General features: G+C 50.7%; 1 protein-coding gene across 8 annotated transcripts in view; it reads right to left on the bottom strand.

Annotated features, from left to right (window-relative positions):
• Window positions 1-272: 272 nt before the first annotated feature.
• Window positions 273-15,988, bottom strand: part of Rbm33 (RNA binding motif protein 33) — an 83,917-nt gene continuing 68,201 nt past the window's right edge. For 5 of the 8 annotated variants that reach the window (XM_069997152.1, XM_069997154.1, XM_069997155.1 and 2 more), the window contains 4 exons: window positions 8,007-8,216; window positions 5,999-6,187; window positions 2,814-2,902; window positions 273-2,561 (listed from right to left, as the gene is read on the bottom strand). In XM_069997152.1, the coding sequence (XP_069853253.1) occupies window positions 2,513-2,561; window positions 2,814-2,902; window positions 5,999-6,187; window positions 8,007-8,216 (537 nt within the window). In that variant the 3' untranslated portion in view covers window positions 273-2,512. The remainder of the gene's footprint in view (window positions 2,562-2,813; window positions 2,903-5,998; window positions 6,188-8,006; window positions 8,217-15,988) is intronic. The other 3 variants (XM_069997153.1, XM_069997159.1, XM_069997156.1) reach the window with 2 other exon arrangements.

The raw sequence follows: 15,988 nt of genomic DNA, 5'->3' as shown, positions 1-15,988 counted from the left end.
AAATCAACAATGCAGAAGGAAGGAGGGGAATAACTTGGCCGCAGGCCGGGGCCTGCTGATCCTGCAGAGATAGAGCCACATTTACTGCTTAAGCTCCTTGAATTTGTGAACAAATAATACACAGATGAGGGTAAATGTATTGACTTACTACCATCTTTATAAAAATTGAATGTATACACAAACACATCAACAATTACGGAAGTGTCTCCATTGAACTCTGATGAGACAACACAAAAGAACTAACAAATAGCTAAGATGTTGCTGAGCTGAAAGCATTTCCAGTAACGTTTTAATTTTAAAAGGTCCGTATTTACATATGCCAATGCTTTTGCATCTCATTTCAAATGCATGATAAAAAAAAAAAAAGAACAAAGATAATGGTTGCAGCAGATCTTCCACGAGGTCAGGTGCGTGGTTGGACTTCACTGTGGAAGTGCACGGGAAATGGAAAGGCATTCCTTTCTAATTCTGCTTCTCTCCTTCGCTATGGTGTCCTGCTGGGAGACTGAGCCTGCACGTATACTGAGCCCACTCCCTGTGGCCGTGCACGGTGCACCGAGGCTGTCTGACTGGGTGGGGGCTGGCTCCCACGTGCTGCCCACGTGCTGCTTGCCTGCTGGTGTGCGCAGTTACAGCACATGTGCTATGGGTCAAGAGCAAGCTGTGAGTAGCTCCAAAGTCTATCCTTGAGAATGGAACCCAAACGGGACCTGTTCCCTGAACACTGACTCCCATGCTTTAGTGCCTACTTCTCAAGGGAGAAAATGCAGACGGGGTGGGCCATCTGACACCCTGTGAACCTTGCTAAGCCTTCCCAAGGCCGGTGGGTAAGCAGTGGTCTGGCTCTCCTCGGGCTAGCTCCTATGGCTACCCAACCACTTGACCTGAGCCAAATAAACTGTTTACACCTAGGATCACGCCTGTGTCTATAGCGACAGCAGGTCACCCTGACAGCACACGGGATGGCCTAGCGCCCGGGCCTGTTACAGGCACGCAGAGCCGGCCTCATCTGTATCTGCAAGGGGCAAGTCAGGGGCTTCTAGAACAGAGCTGACAGCAGAGCTGCACTTTTCTAGAATATGCCACGAGTGCTGACGTTTCCTGGCTCCCCAGAATTCCGCGGGCACAGGGAAGTCAGAATTAGTGGCAGGCCACGTCCCAGGGGGCCAGGTGCCCAGGGCCCCCGAGGAGGATCCCTATCTCCTAACGTCGTGCCCTTGCTGACGGACACTGCAGCGCGCCAGCCCTAGAGGGCAGCTGCTGTCAGTGCACGCTGCCTCCGTGGACTCTACGGTGGATCTGGAGAGCTGCGAGGCTCAGGCCGGTCCTCGGTGGGCGAACCAGGGACAGGAAGTGGGCACAGGCTCCTAGCTCCCTCCATCCCCTCCTAAGTGTGTTCTGAAATCACGTGAGTGATGCTGAGGCCACGCCTTGTCGGACTGCACCCTCACTGGGACACTGCCACGGGCAGCACAGGTGGGTGCCGCGCACACGGGGTCATCTGACCTGCAAGCACCCACCAGGACCACTAGCACAGACCCACTTTTTCTGGGTGGTGCCCCCACAGACAGCATGTCTCTTACTGTGTTGGTGAAGAATGGCGGGTCCTCAAAATGCCCTTAAAACAAAGGTTTAAAAAAAAAAAAAAAAAAAAAAAGCAGTGACTGTGACTGTGCACATCACCCGGCGGGCAACACAGACACGCCACCCAGGGCTGCCTTTAAAAGAAAACTCAAAGTGGATCTGCCGCCCTCCACATGCACCTCAACTGGGCAAGGCCGGCCGCCGGGCCTCGAGAGGACCGCCCGGGGGCGGCAGAGCTGTCCCGTCCGGGGGGGTGCGGGGCCCTGGGCCCAGCGGCACCGGGTTTGTCTGCGAGTGCTCACCTGGGACTCTGGAAGGCGCTGCTGGCGTGTGGGAGACATTTACAAGAAGCAGAATGGCCACTTCCACTTCCATGGCGCCCCCCCCAACGCCCACTCACACCATGCTTTCCAGGGCATGCCCACACCAATCCAAAATCACCCAAATTTATCCTACGTTTTAAACAGAGCCTTTGAGGGCTTTCTGAGCAAACAGCTCCAGTTAAGCCTGGTACAATGCTCTGCTTCTAGCCTGCACTGAAGATAAGTGCAACCATTATCAAGTATTCTTTGCTATGGAAACCACTCAAAACATGTGCCAGTGACGTTCCTTCCTGAACCTAAGTTGCTGTGGCCGATCACACAGGAGGTCACCAAGAACAGGGTCTACATGCACTGTAAGCACTTGGAAAACAAAAGAAAAGGAGGACTGGAGTTCTGACAACAGAACTGGAAGCAACCTAACACCAGACTTGGCTCATCACATCCCCACAGTTCAGATCTTCTGGAATGACCCTGTGGCTGGCTGGTGTCCCGAACAACAGTTAGCCGGCTGGGCACTGGAGACTTGTGCTCCTTGGGTCCCGCTGGCCAGCAGCCTCCTGGAGGAAATTCCACAGTGTGTGCAGTGTGAGGCCCGACTGGGGAAATCACTCTACAATCAGGGCCACGTTAATGTGAGACAAGTCGACCATGTGCCTGCAGGAATTCAGAGAGATGTCAATACTAGATCTACACAGCAGGCAAAACCCAGGAAGGCAGGCCCATGCGTGAGCCACGAAAATCACCCAGGAAAGTCACATCCGCAAAAGCAACGGGAGCCCCTCCTCCCCGTGGCCTTCTGAGCAAATGTGCTGCCCACAGCTTTCTAGGAACTTATACACCCTAGAACAGCGGTCTGAACCCCAAGACTGAGCCTCCCCTCCTGCCATCAGCTAGAACACAGGCTACCTGTGGAACTTCTGCTGAAATGCTAGCGCATGGGCTGGCTCCTTGAACTTTGCGATGGCTTTCCGCTGCTGGGGAAGCATCTGTAAACTCTAGAGGAAGGAAACAGAAACATTTAATGTCACACTGCAATGTAAAATGTACATACTTACACGCGGTGAGCCTATACTGTTCCAAAACAGATTTATCCTACGATAATGAAACTACAGAATTAAGAACAATAAAGTAATTTCCTTATGAAAGCAGGAAGTGTATAGTCACTCAGCAGTGCATTTCCCGTTGTGATTTTCAGGGAATTCGGACAGCACTGTGAGCCTACATCCGTCACCAGCTGGACGCTGCTTGCATGCTGTAATGCCCTCCCCAGCAGTGCTGTCTGTAGCCCCCTAAGCACATCTCACATGGGGACCACAAGGCAGGCACACAAGCTCATCTAACCACACAACATGACATGGAAGCCCAAGGCCCATCTCCATTTTATACACGCAGTCAACCTGAACGTCATCTGCCCAAATGGCACACGACAAGACAGGCCCTGCAAAGCCTACAGCCAGCCTCTCTGCCAACCCCGCTCTGGCACTCTAGCTGGCCGCGCTCAGAGGGTCACTATAGCAGCATAAGACTGAGCTGGCATGGCTAGGTGTTTAACTCAGGACTGCTGGAGGAGATGACGAAGCTGATGCACAGAGCTGACAGTCTGGCACAGAGCCATGGATGGACAGTTACATTTCTGTGGGTACCCAGGGCTGACCTTCCCTAACTCTGACAATGATGCTCACCGAGTGCAGACAACCTTCCTGCTTTTGTAAGGAACAATTTCTGTTTTCATATTACGGAATTTCACTTAGCATAGGATAAAAATTATTTTTTTCTTCTTAGCACAACTTTAGGCAAACCCCAGCAAAAAGACCCTAGGAGTTCCGGTGAGCTTGCTTCTTGACTCAGCCTGCCTGGCTGTACCCTAGGAGGAGGATGAGTGGTCATGGGGGGGGGGGGGGGGCGGCGGGGGGCGGGGAGAGGAACGGGACGGACTGCCAAGCAGGGCCCTGAACTCTAAACCTCCACCCTCTCTCCCTGCCCCTGAGGAGCACAGTCTCAGTGCACTGCACCTTCTCTCATCTCAAAGTCTGGATAATATCAGGTCCATGTTCTGCTACACAATTCCTACAGTCCTGCTACTCTTCCTAGCTCTGGAGAGGCCTGTGAGCGTATAGTAAGGAGTCCTCAGGGCTTAACGAGCTTGTGGCCAAGCGAGTAAACACTAGGTGGCGCCATGTCCAAGCACAGACTGAGCTCTCCTCCCCAGGCCTGGAGGCAGGGGCAGCACCCCTCAGCGTCTCTGAGGCGGGCGGCACTGAGGAGGGCCTCTCCTGTTTAATTAAGAAATGAAGTATTTTGTAAAACCCAGGTCTAAACATCTATCAACTCCACTCACAGAGGACTGGCGGAGACTGAGCACTCGGCCTCCAGGAAGGAAGACGAGGACCCACCACAGGTGCAACCCACAGAGGGGCCTGGAGCACACACAGCGCCTTCCACAACCCAGAACATGCTCTCCTTTTCAGATGCTGCTTCTACATAAAGCAAGCCATTAGTCAATGTAACACTGTTTTTGCGAGGATTTTCCAGGGGTGCCGTTAAAGATTCTTTATAACACAATTTCTAGTTCTCTTCAGAATGGGGGGGAGGGGGGAGAGGCAGATGCAGGGGGCACTCGAGATCTTCATAATCTCAAAGTTTACAATTCAACTTATAAAACAGGTGAGGCGGGGCAGGTGCTTCCATGGGGTGCGGCTAATCCTGGAGCTCTGAGCCCCAGTCCGTGTCCAGAAGCAGCAAACAGTGCCTGCTTGCTAAGTGTGCCATTACACCACAATATTCAAGAAAGAGAGCAGACTGCGGGGCCCAGCAGGCCGCACGGGCAGCCACACCATCAGGCCTTCCCCAGGAGCCCGAGCCCGAGCCCGAGCACGGCAGACTGCACTACAGACACCAGCTCTTTGGAAGCAGCAAGGGGCACAGCAGGGGACAAGGCTCTCATACTGACATCACAACTAAACTGTTTGGTCTCCAATTAGAATAGCCTTGGAAGTACACCTATGCTCCACCATCAATACTGTGTCTGCAAACCAATCCACATCATGCAGCTGCTTAGAAACCACACATCTTGCATCACTAAAAGACAGGGTCTGGCTATACCACCTATCCTGGCCCTCAAACATGAGATCCTCCTGCCCTCTACCACACCTAAGAACACCTATCCCTCCACACAAGCTTGATGTCTGCCATCAATAAAGCATTCCTAACTGCACACTAGAAATCTGCTCTTAAAATGAAGGTGACGTTTTCAGAGCTAAATACAAATAACAAATAATTCTAACTATGTCTCCAAGAATCCCGTAATACAGGTAGCCATAATTAACCTAGACAACCTAAGTATCAGGCAGGGTTCTGGAGGGCTCTCTTCCACTCTTCACCTTCAGGGCTCTCAGTGGGTGGCTGTCTGAAACGTATCTAACTGTATCAGTCCCTAGGTTTACCTGGGAAGCAAGAAAGCAGGATAAAAGACAGCACTCTGTACCACTCAGCTCTGACTGTAGCTTTTACTGTGTGTCTCACTGTGTATCTTAAACCTCTACTAGCCGCGCTCCCGATACACCATGTGTGGGGAGGCGGGTACAGCGGCCAGGATGTCCCTTCACTTGGTCAGCTGCAGGCTCAGGGCTCAGACGCAACAGAAACCAAGGGCTTCCAAGAAAACCTGATCACAGCAGACACGGGTGCTTGTTTCTGACTCACTCTTGTAGATCAGCCCAGTTTACAAGAGATACAGTCAGAGTCACCGTCCCATTTATACAGTCTGAACCCAGCTTCACAGCTGTTCATGTGGGAAGGCTGTTTGAGGGAACCAAGCCCAGGTTAACTACTTTAAAACCGAAGAGATTATGAATAAAATGACAGAATACATGAAAGTCTATGTGTATGTGTGGACTCCATAGAGCATGAGGATTTCCAGGGAAAATCTGTTCGGCTGCATTTACTCAGTTCTTAAAACTTATAGTTAAGATCTTGAGTCTGAAGCAAAATTCTACAATCAAGAGTGAACAAATATGCATTTTCTTCTCCAGGAAATTGCATGAGAGGCAGCTAACTCTGGCACCCGCACCCCACCACCACCAGAGACCCACCTGGATGGGCCCCACAGACATCAGCAGGCTCTTCAGCTGGGCATCAGTGGTAGATGAAGACAAGCCCTCCACGGACACCACACAGGGCTGCGGCTTGCACTCCACCACCCGCAGGTTCTGCTTATTTGGCATCAGGCGCCCCCGGCACAGGGGGCCTGCCAGTCCTCGGCCCCGTCCATGCATAACAGCCTGGCAACAACAAAGAAGACACACGCTGACATCCAGTGTGGTTACCTGCACACCTACCAAGATTCACAACAAGCAGTGCACGAGCACCGTTAGTGTCCGTGAGTGGAGGAGGTTAGCAGCAGAGACCGGTGTTCGGGGGAGAACTGACCAGCCCTGCAGCTATACGAGGAGGACCACCCGTCGGTGAGATCGATGGGGACTGCAGGCGGCTGCGGAGCTGTCCTGACAGTCCTGGGGCCGGAGCGTGAGAAGTCAGGTCTGTGCACACCCGATGAGCACAGTGCAAAAGCCACCTGGCAGTCATAAAGCATTTCGGGGTGTCTGCTCCCATTTGACGTTTCCCATCCCAATTCTCAAGGACAGCCTCTGCGGCACAGTCACACCCAGCTGCTGGCTCCCCTCACCCCAAAGGCTTCTCTCTCTCTCTCTCTCACACACACACACACACACACACACACACACTCCCGCTTGTGTATGTGTGCACACCCCCATACATATACACATGCACACATGTACACATATGCATATATGCACACCACCCGTGTACACATTCGCACACACAAGACAATTTGCTTGGGGGCAGGACCCCAAAGCACCATTTTCCAAAGCCACTCAAGACTCAGAACCTGCCTAAGGAACCCTTAAAAGAGGCCGTGGCTGACAGTCCTGCACTGTGCACTGTCTCCTAGTTGTAGACCACTAGAGACCGTGTCCAGCTTCTAGGCCCAGGCTAACGGAGAATACAGAGGCACAGATGAACTAGAGTACCAGATTCCTGGAGGTCCTACCTCCAGTTCTTAATTGGAGGCCAAGCAAAAATGGCCTCCAGTCCTCACAGGTAGACAGAGGAAGAAAGAAGGCCGCAGGGAGCTCAGACCCACAGACCAAGGCGTGAGGGGGCATCCCGTACACCTGCAATAAGTAGGTGACAGCCACTCTCGCAAACTCCTCTGTCACACCGGGGACAGGTCCTAGAGTCACACGCTGGAAAACGTGACACAAGCTACTACCAGCTGGAAACTAGAAGCAAACAAGCTGTTTCTGCCCCGACTGTCACAAGGGCGATATGAGCACCAGATTTCTACATGCGCCGCCACGGTAGCTCACGCGGGAGACACGGCTCTGCAAGGTGAGGGTGGGGCAAAGGAACTGGGGTGTGTGCGCCTGGCCAGTCTGTGTCCTGTCCCCTCTCGTCACACCGGCAGGTCACCTGAAGGCCGCGAGGGCTGGAGGCCTCCTGGAGCCAGCACTTCCCACGGGCTCCCCCTTCACCGGCAGCTGCCGAGGCTGTGTGCCCAGACTCAGTGCTCTGCTCTCCTGACCCCCTGCGAGAGGCGCAGCGCCCGCGCCACCCTCCTTCACCCTCAGCAGGGAGGGCGCGGCTGCTCCCGGAGGCTTTGTGGTCAGCTGTCCTTGGAAGCTAAGAGGATGCACACCTCTCCCTAGAAGCCGAGGGGCACCGCTCCACACGCACCCAACAAGATGGGCCTTCCTCAGGGCACAGACGCCGGGGTGTCCAGGCTTCCCACCTGACAGCTCAAAAAGGGACACGTCCCTCAGCCCACAGGTCACTCCAGCTCCACGGGCCTCGGTCCCCCCTCTCTGAGCCCCAGCTCTGCATGTGGGACATCTAAGCAGGGAGGCCGCATGCCACCTGCACCCTCTTGCTCAGGGGCCTGAGGAGTTGAGTGTAGGCTAGGAAGCAGAGATGCCGGTCCACGTGCTCACGTGAGTAGCACCAAGGGCCACGCACCACACGCCAGGGAAGCCATCTCGCTACCGCCAGCCAACTGCCGAGGCAGGGGAATGAACGCAGTACCTTCTTGGCCGGGTGAATGCCTTGGATGCTTTTGATCCCAGGAGGAACAGCTGAGTGCGTGTGCGGCCCCGCTGGCAGGTGCGGGGGTGGCTGGGGGGGTCCCTTAGTCAGCGTCACCTTGCGGGCGGGCTGCGGTCTCACTTCCGAAGGCTGAGGAAGCCGCTGGGCCTGGGTCTCAGGATGGAAAAAGCCATCGCTCTCTCCTCCCTGCTGAAACCAACAAGGCAGTGTGTGGATCAGTGTCTGCCCAGTGCCAACCATGAGGCAGAACTCACCCACAAACCAAACCAAACTGGGTGCTTCACCTGAGTCCGTGGCAGAATCCCTCACCGGTCAGGGAGCCACCACACCCAGCTTGTCTGTTGAGATAGGGTCTCACGAATAGTTTGCCCATCCTGGCTTCAAACTGCAGTCCTACCTCCCTACTTCCACTGGGAGCTGGGATTGTCTGCGGAGGCCCAGGCTAGCCTTGAGCTGTGATCCTCCCGATGTAGCACCCCCGAGTAACTAGCGTTACAGAAGTGTATTATCAACCACATATAGCTCCAGTCTGAAGTGTTCTTTCACTCACAGAAAGCGGGCCATGATAACCTCCAAGCTTATCTTTAGGGGGCCGGTTTAGTGAAAAGCTTCTGAAGCAAACAAACACTGACTGCAAAAAAACCAAAACTGTCAAAGGGGCATAACTTGCGGCGATGGCAATGTTAGAAAAGTGCCAAGTATGGTCTTCCAAACAAGGACACAACTGGGTAACACTGCCCAAGCCACCATTTCAGGCAAGGGGAGCACAGGAGAGCGCTCACTGACGGGATGACCAGAGTGCGCCATGAATGCGGCCGTCCCACGTGGCCCTGAGAGCCTGTGGGTCTTGCTTGGAACAAGCGGTGTGTTGGCCACAAAACAGAGACCTGATGAGGAAATTCTGGGACGGCAAGAGTCACAGAAGGGCAAGACATAGCTCTCGCTCAGCGCACAGGGGACTGTGGGGAGCAAGAGCAAGAGCAGCAGCCTCCACAGGTCACCAGCCACGGGGCTGTGCACAGACCAGAGACCTGAGTGAAGGCTCTTTCTGATCACCGCTGGACAATGAGGGTAGGCAGCACAAGGCCAGCCCCTAGGAAGCCAGGCTAAGAAATGAAAGCATTTAAGAGAACCAAAAGTAAATTTAAACAAAAACACAGCACACCGTAACTTAAGGAATTACCACAGTTACACTAAAGAAGGGTAAAAGAGGACCAACCATCTCAGCTCTTACAAGAAACTCGCCATGTTTTTTAATTTTACATTTTTTATCATAGAAATCTTCAGAGACCTTCCTAGCCTTTTTAGAATGCTTCCACAGGCATGACCCCACTCCACCTCCCTCCTCAGGAGGAGCTTACACTCATACTTTAAACAGGAACTGAAACAAAAATAAAGCATGACATCATTTCAACTACATTGCGGTTAGGCAGTGCGCTCTGACTTTTAACTGAAGAGTATGGCAAGTAGGAAAGCTTCGATACAAACCAACAAGTTATTTTATTTTGTCAGAAAATTTCATTTCTCATTCCAATTGAGAGCAAGTAGTGCCTTTCAGTTTAGCACAACGAAAAACTAAACTATAGGGAAACACCGTGAATTCCTGAGTTAACTCTAGGACATGGGGCAGTCCATAAGCTAACAGGTTGTGACCCAGAACAAACACACCTTCACATCAGTGCCCATACAGTCACAGACGAAAAGCGGAATGTGAACCAAACCAAACCTATGCAACAGCACTATGAAAGTACCCATAATTAGTTCTGACACAGCAGTGTGTGTCGGTGTGATTTTAATAATCTTCCACTTTCTCCAAAATAGATGGGAGGAAAGAAACTGGGCCAACCTTAGTCAACAGTTGAGACATACTGGTTGGCTTTCCCCACAAATAATTGTCTTTTAATGAATACAACAGAAATGTCTCTTTGGACTACTGTTTTGTTTTGTTGCTGTCTATAAAGCACTATCTGAATTTAAGTAAGCTCAGGGGATACTTTTTATCAACTTAATCTTCACAAAAGTGAGGTTGGTAGCCACCAACATTAGCAGGACAAATTTATTTATAACAAATGGCTTAAATGTACAGATAAAAATGCCTATTGATACTGTCAGGGCTTCTTGCAATTTGACAGATCAAATCTTATTTTCATTCTTAAACCCCACGAAGAGTGATATCACTGACTTGCATTCAGTAGCAAGCAAATTGATTAATCCCTCTCCATAGAAATCTCAACCCTTGATTATACCTATCAGGCATTAAGCAGCATTATTCTGGAGTGACAACACTTGACAAATTCCCCAACCATTTTCCTCAGCCTTTATGGCCCTGCTAGCTTGTATTAACCCTGATGAAAAATTAATTTTCCTTATCTTCTTCTAAACCCCAAAATCCAAATCCGCCAAACTGGCAACTCTTTCTGTAAAGGTATTATGAAAACCTCTAAAAGATTAATTGCATGTCTTCAGGTGACATTAAATTAATTTCTGTACTCATGACAGACATTTGATACTCGGTGCTGAGAGGACAGATAACATTGTCAGGACACACAGAAGGACAGTGGTGTGGTGTCCCAGGGCAGCCTCTCATGAATTCCCCGTCCGATAACGCCACACTTCCCTGTCACCGCAGTGTGCTGATCACACAGCCACAGCGCTCACCGCACAGGTTTCCATTAGCCACAACAATGCGGGGCCTATCCTGGCCATCTCTGTGACGCTTGGTCAGAAGCTGCGCAGGAAATGATATGCAAGCCACATCACGTTTCCAAACACAAACACACTTAAGGTTTCTCTCTTTTCTTGCTACGGTTGGCTATGTTAAGAGGAAGGAAACGAGCTCTCTCCAAGGTCCCAGGCCAGCTCTCTACCCACGCCTCTGGGCGGGATGGGAAGACTCTTCAGCAGGGAATGCTTGCTTATTCTCTGAATCACAGCAAGCATGCCAACACAGATACAATGGAAAGCTACAATGCCATCTTGCCTCTATCTGTCCCTCTGCCTATCACAGGCCACGCAGGAGCCAAATTCATGAGGCAGATGGGCTCCTAACTGCTGGGCTTCAGAAGGAAAAGGCTCCTCTGCACATCTGTCTGATCTTACAGCACAGAGAGAACCCTGCTTGCTCCTGTAACAATCTGCCTTTCTGAGCTTAGTTAGGTATGAGAAAAAGCAAAGTTCATTGGTTTCTGGAGGAACAAACCAAAGTTCTGAGTCTCTGCGGGGATCTGACAGCCCAGGACTTTTCAACCTGTAAAGTACAACTTTCCCCTCAAAAAGAAAAAGGATCACCAGGAGTTTAACGGTGGGCCCTCCACACACGGAGGTTACCGGCACGATGCCTGCACCTGCCAACCGCGGCCTTCACTCATGGGTGAGAGGGGCTCCAGGAGGCCTGCCTACTCCAGCTTTCCCTACCCGCTGGGCCTGCCGAAGTGGTGAGGGGACTGTGCACCACAGAGGCCTGTCCTGCACCAACTTGGCTGCCTCTGTCCCCCCCCCCCCCCCACAGTTTCCCTTCACAACTGGTCTCCCAGAACTCTATCCTCAGCCCTGTCCTTCATACTTCCAAATAGAAGTCAACAGGCTGTTTAACTCAGTCCCAGGAATGCCACAATTCAAAGAAAGCAATCTGAGGAGGAAACATTTTTTTTTTTGCATGACAGCATGGCAGAAGTAATTACTAATAAAAATTAATGTTACTTGTTTTTCTTCCCCCAGGTTTTGCTCACTTCCTTCTTCATATGAAGGTCTACAGAAACAACCATTATTCTCATCCTCAGAAGTCTCTCCCTCTGCTGCTTTGACAGAAGAAATGGTGAACCGTGTGGATGTTGTCAGCTTAATATACCCGATTTCTCAAGTACTTATAACGTCCTTGAACATGACCCCAATTCTATAGACAAACATGGAACGGGAGGTCACAGTCCCTTCAAAGCAGCAGGTCTGCAGACAGCGGCAAGGGCCGAGGGCGTGTGATGTGCTGGGGGCTGGGGACCAGAAGCCCTGCAGAGCTGGGCTGTGAGGCACAGCGCCCGCCCACAGGGCCCCAGGCTGCAAACATGGCACAGAGCAGTGAGCAAAAGGGCACAAAGTAGCGAATCCCAACCTAGCATACATAAACCGCCAAGAAACTACATCCCCAAACTTCTTTTTAGTTGCCCCAAAATGTTAAGATAGATGATTTGCAGATTTGCAGGACAGAAGGATAAAATGAATGAATGTTTCTCTTTGCCTCTAGTAGTCTTTCTGCATACTAACATTCAGGTTAAAACTTAAAACAAGGCCTGCAAATAGTAACTGTCATAAATCTTTTGTCTCCTAAAAACAAGAATAGACTAATTCACACACTGTGGGGGTCTGAGTCTGTCCCCATCATCCCTCTGCCAGAACTTTCCAGGGGCTTGGCACTGTTCTAACAATGACCCAGCGCTGCTGTGAGGGCCTAGCTCCAGACCTCCCCATGTACCTCAGTCAAGTTGCCTCTCTTCAATTGAGAACTACTGCAGTCAGCTGCTGGGGTCTCCGCTTTCTTCCTGGAAAGCCCCTTCCAACCTTGTCTCCTTCCCTGACCCAGTCATCTCTTCCTCTCCATTCAGAATCTACGCTGCTCACACATCATCTCCTCTGTTTTTACCTACTTGTTGTATATTCATAGCCCACACCCACTTTGGTCCATTATAGAACTCAACAAACAACAGGTTCCTACTTTGGTATCAGCTCAAGCAATACCAATGCAGACTGCCTCAACCTAGATTATTTGTTTTGACACGGGACACAGCTGTCCCGTAGATTATGAACACACCTCACCAGGGTTGGTACCAACACTTCTTCCTTAGGTGACTGAGGAATGTGGGACTGAACCCAGAGCACAGGCTGTTTACTCAACAGGTGGTAGGAGAAGGCCCCAAGACCTTTCCTTCACCATTAGCTGCTCTGCATTTTGCTCACTGACAAAGCACAAGGTTTCACAAGCCCTCTGCATCTATAAATACCAATGACCAAGACTCACGCCATGACCAGGTTCACAGTAACAGACAAAACAATCCACGGAGCGCAGGACCCCTGGCGTTTTGCAATTCAGAAGGAAAGGAGGGAAAGGAGCGAGGGAGGGGAATTCTGCTGAGAGAAATGATGCTTTAGGTCTCAGAGGCCCTCCGAAGGTCGTGTGTGAAGGCATGGTCCCCAGCCGTGGGTGTTAGGTAGGAAGTGGTAGGGCCTCAGGAGGTGAGGCCTGGTGGAAAGAAAGTAGTTAGCAGCAGTGTGTTCTAAGGGGCTACTGGGAAGCTGGCACCCTCCTCCACCCGCATGCCTTCCTTCCAGCTGTTCACCACTATGCATGATGCCACCACGGACAGAGAGATGAGGCTCAGGGGCCATGTACAGAACCCATGAAATAAACCTTCCAAGTTCATCACCTCAGTTTGTCACAGCACTGGACATTGATGCACACAGCTCCCACTAGAGGGAGCTGGAGCCTCCGAGAGGCAGCTGGTCCCAGGGCGAGGCAGAGAAGGGACAGGCTGCCCAGGAACAACTTGGCTCACAGGCAAGTTGGATGTGAAAGGATGCAGTGCCAGCAGGCAGAGGCTGGCGGGCCACTCCAGTCATTAAGGACAGTGTAGTCCTCTGAATAAAACAGAGCAAGAAGACCAGACTGGCACAGTAGGAGCCCAGCAGCTGGTAAGCTTGGAAGGAGTATGGGCCCCGGCAAGCTGAAGGTAGGAGTGTGGACGAGGGGTGCTCACAGCCACAGCACACCTCCCTCAACCACTTAAGGGACAGTCCTCTTGGCAAACCTAGACAAGGCACCGGCCTGGCACATGGAGGCTGGTACCACATCCTTTCTGTAGCCATCCGGCCAAACGCACACACCTAAAACTGGTCAAGGGGAGCAAAAGGAAAACCTAAAGTACACAAGCGTCTGCTCTTTCAAAATGTCAAGGGCAAAAAACACAATAAAAGGGTGAGAACGGATCCAGACTGGAGGGGATCAGAAACAGGGCAAGCCAGGCTGGCCCTGGCCGCACCAACTGCCTTAGGCAACAGTCCTGTGTTGGGGTGGGGCTTCCGGGCCCTGACAAACAGCAACTCCAGTGTGGTTCTGTAGCACAGGTCCTCTGCCTGCCCACCTACTCGAGCACAGTCTAGGAAAACACATGTGCATTTGTGTGTAAGGGCAAAAGGAGAGGACACAGCACGCGTGTCAGATGTAAACACCAGGTGAGATGGTTAAGGCACCAGGAGCTCCTCACGCCGCTTCTACAACTTCTCTTTAACTGAAGATACAACGAAGTAAAGCTCACGGAGGAGACGGGGTTAATATGTACTGCCTCCCTAAAGAAAATCCAGGAGCACCTGCTGAGACGCTGAGAAGCCACAAATTTAGTCTAACTTTGCAAAGTGAGCTCCCCCAGTGCAAATGGGGACTTTTAGAGGCATCATTATGACAGGCTTTTAAAGATGAAATACAAGAGAATTCTGACTGGACAGCTGGCTTTCCTGCCAGGGCATCCCGTGGCTCTCAGACTTCTCTATGCGGCCCAAAGAACAAAGGACTGTTGGCTTCATTGGCTGCCAAATTTCTAAAATTTCCATTACCTTGATCAGCAAAATATCTGCTTTCCTTTTCTTGGAGCACACACTAGACGGCTGCTCTCAGGCTGCTACTTCCTCCTCCCTCACACTCAAAGGAGGGTGCCCTGACACAAAGCCCCACACCCAGACCCAGAGGAGATGGGTGCTCACCCCACTGGTGAACAATGGTTCATGCAGCCAAGTGACCAGTTGCCCAGACATCTTCACGACTAGGCCATTTCTTATGGGCCAAAGCAGAGGCCCCAGAACACGGGCTTAATGTACCTCCTACCTCTGTGCTGAATCACGCAGACTACAGAGAGATGACTTGAGTAAGTTTAGACAGGTACATATTTTATATCCTTTACATTTGCTCTATTATTACCTTATTAAGATTATGTATTGGTACGGCCAAAATTAGAATTAACAAGGTTATTCTTTTGTGTTTTAGGGCAATCTCTACTAGCTGGCTTCATCTAAAAGCTCCTCTTTACAGTGTTCCTCTTTTTTCCTCAATTTATAGTGGAATCTGCCCACAACACACGAACATGTATTCCTTGTTGCAGAATTCATTGTAATTAGGGCAAAAGATGTGAGTTACTTACTAAGTAACTCACTAAGTTACTAAGTAAGATTATCTGGCAGGACAAAGCAGCAAGTACTCTGTACCCCACCTTGCTGGGGAAATGGGATTTATCTGCAATGATTTATTATTTTAGAGAGCTGAACTTGCCTGAACTACAGCAGAAATCCACAATTTGTGTGCCTTATGAACATGAGATAAAATGGTGCTGTGAAGAAGAAAGGAACGAGGCACAGACAAGCATACGCCCATCAAAAGCATGTGGCAAAACCACACATGCTTCCCATGTAGGTTTTTGTTACTCCTTGAAAGAAAAAAAGGTAGCCTTCAGACAACGCTGCCTAAAAGTGGCACTACACACACACCCACGCGCGCGCGCGCGCACACACACTCGCGTGCGCACGCTACCCTGCCATTCTGTTCACTCTGCCTCTGGGGGCTCACTGAATCTAATTCTACACACCACAGATTATGTGCTTTGTATAAAAGGCAATTTTATTTCTACAACACACACGATAGTTCAAGTTTGTTGAATTTGTTACCACAGATTTGTTCATCACAACTTATCATAAACAATCTACAAAAAGGTAAAACTAGGAAATATATAACTGTAGTATGACACGCTGGCCTTTCAGTAAAACTCAAGAGACAACAGAAATAATGTGGGTTCCAGAGTGAACCAGAATTAAATAACAATTGGGATACCACCTTCTAAGAATAAAGGGTAGTCTACATGATTTTTCACACAGCCTGTTTTTAACTCTTTTTCTGTGGGAAGCAGGACCGTCTAAGCAAACAGGTGAAG

The sequence above is a fragment of the Dipodomys merriami genome, unplaced genomic scaffold (assembly GCF_024711535.1).
Source record: "Dipodomys merriami isolate MVZ:Mamm:240054 unplaced genomic scaffold, mDipMer1.0.p SCAF_5, whole genome shotgun sequence".
In the NCBI taxonomy this organism is placed as follows: domain Eukaryota; kingdom Metazoa; phylum Chordata; class Mammalia; order Rodentia; family Heteromyidae; genus Dipodomys; species Dipodomys merriami.
The sequence above is the reverse complement of the archived record's forward strand: the minus strand, read 5'-3'. Positions and strand labels throughout refer to the sequence as shown.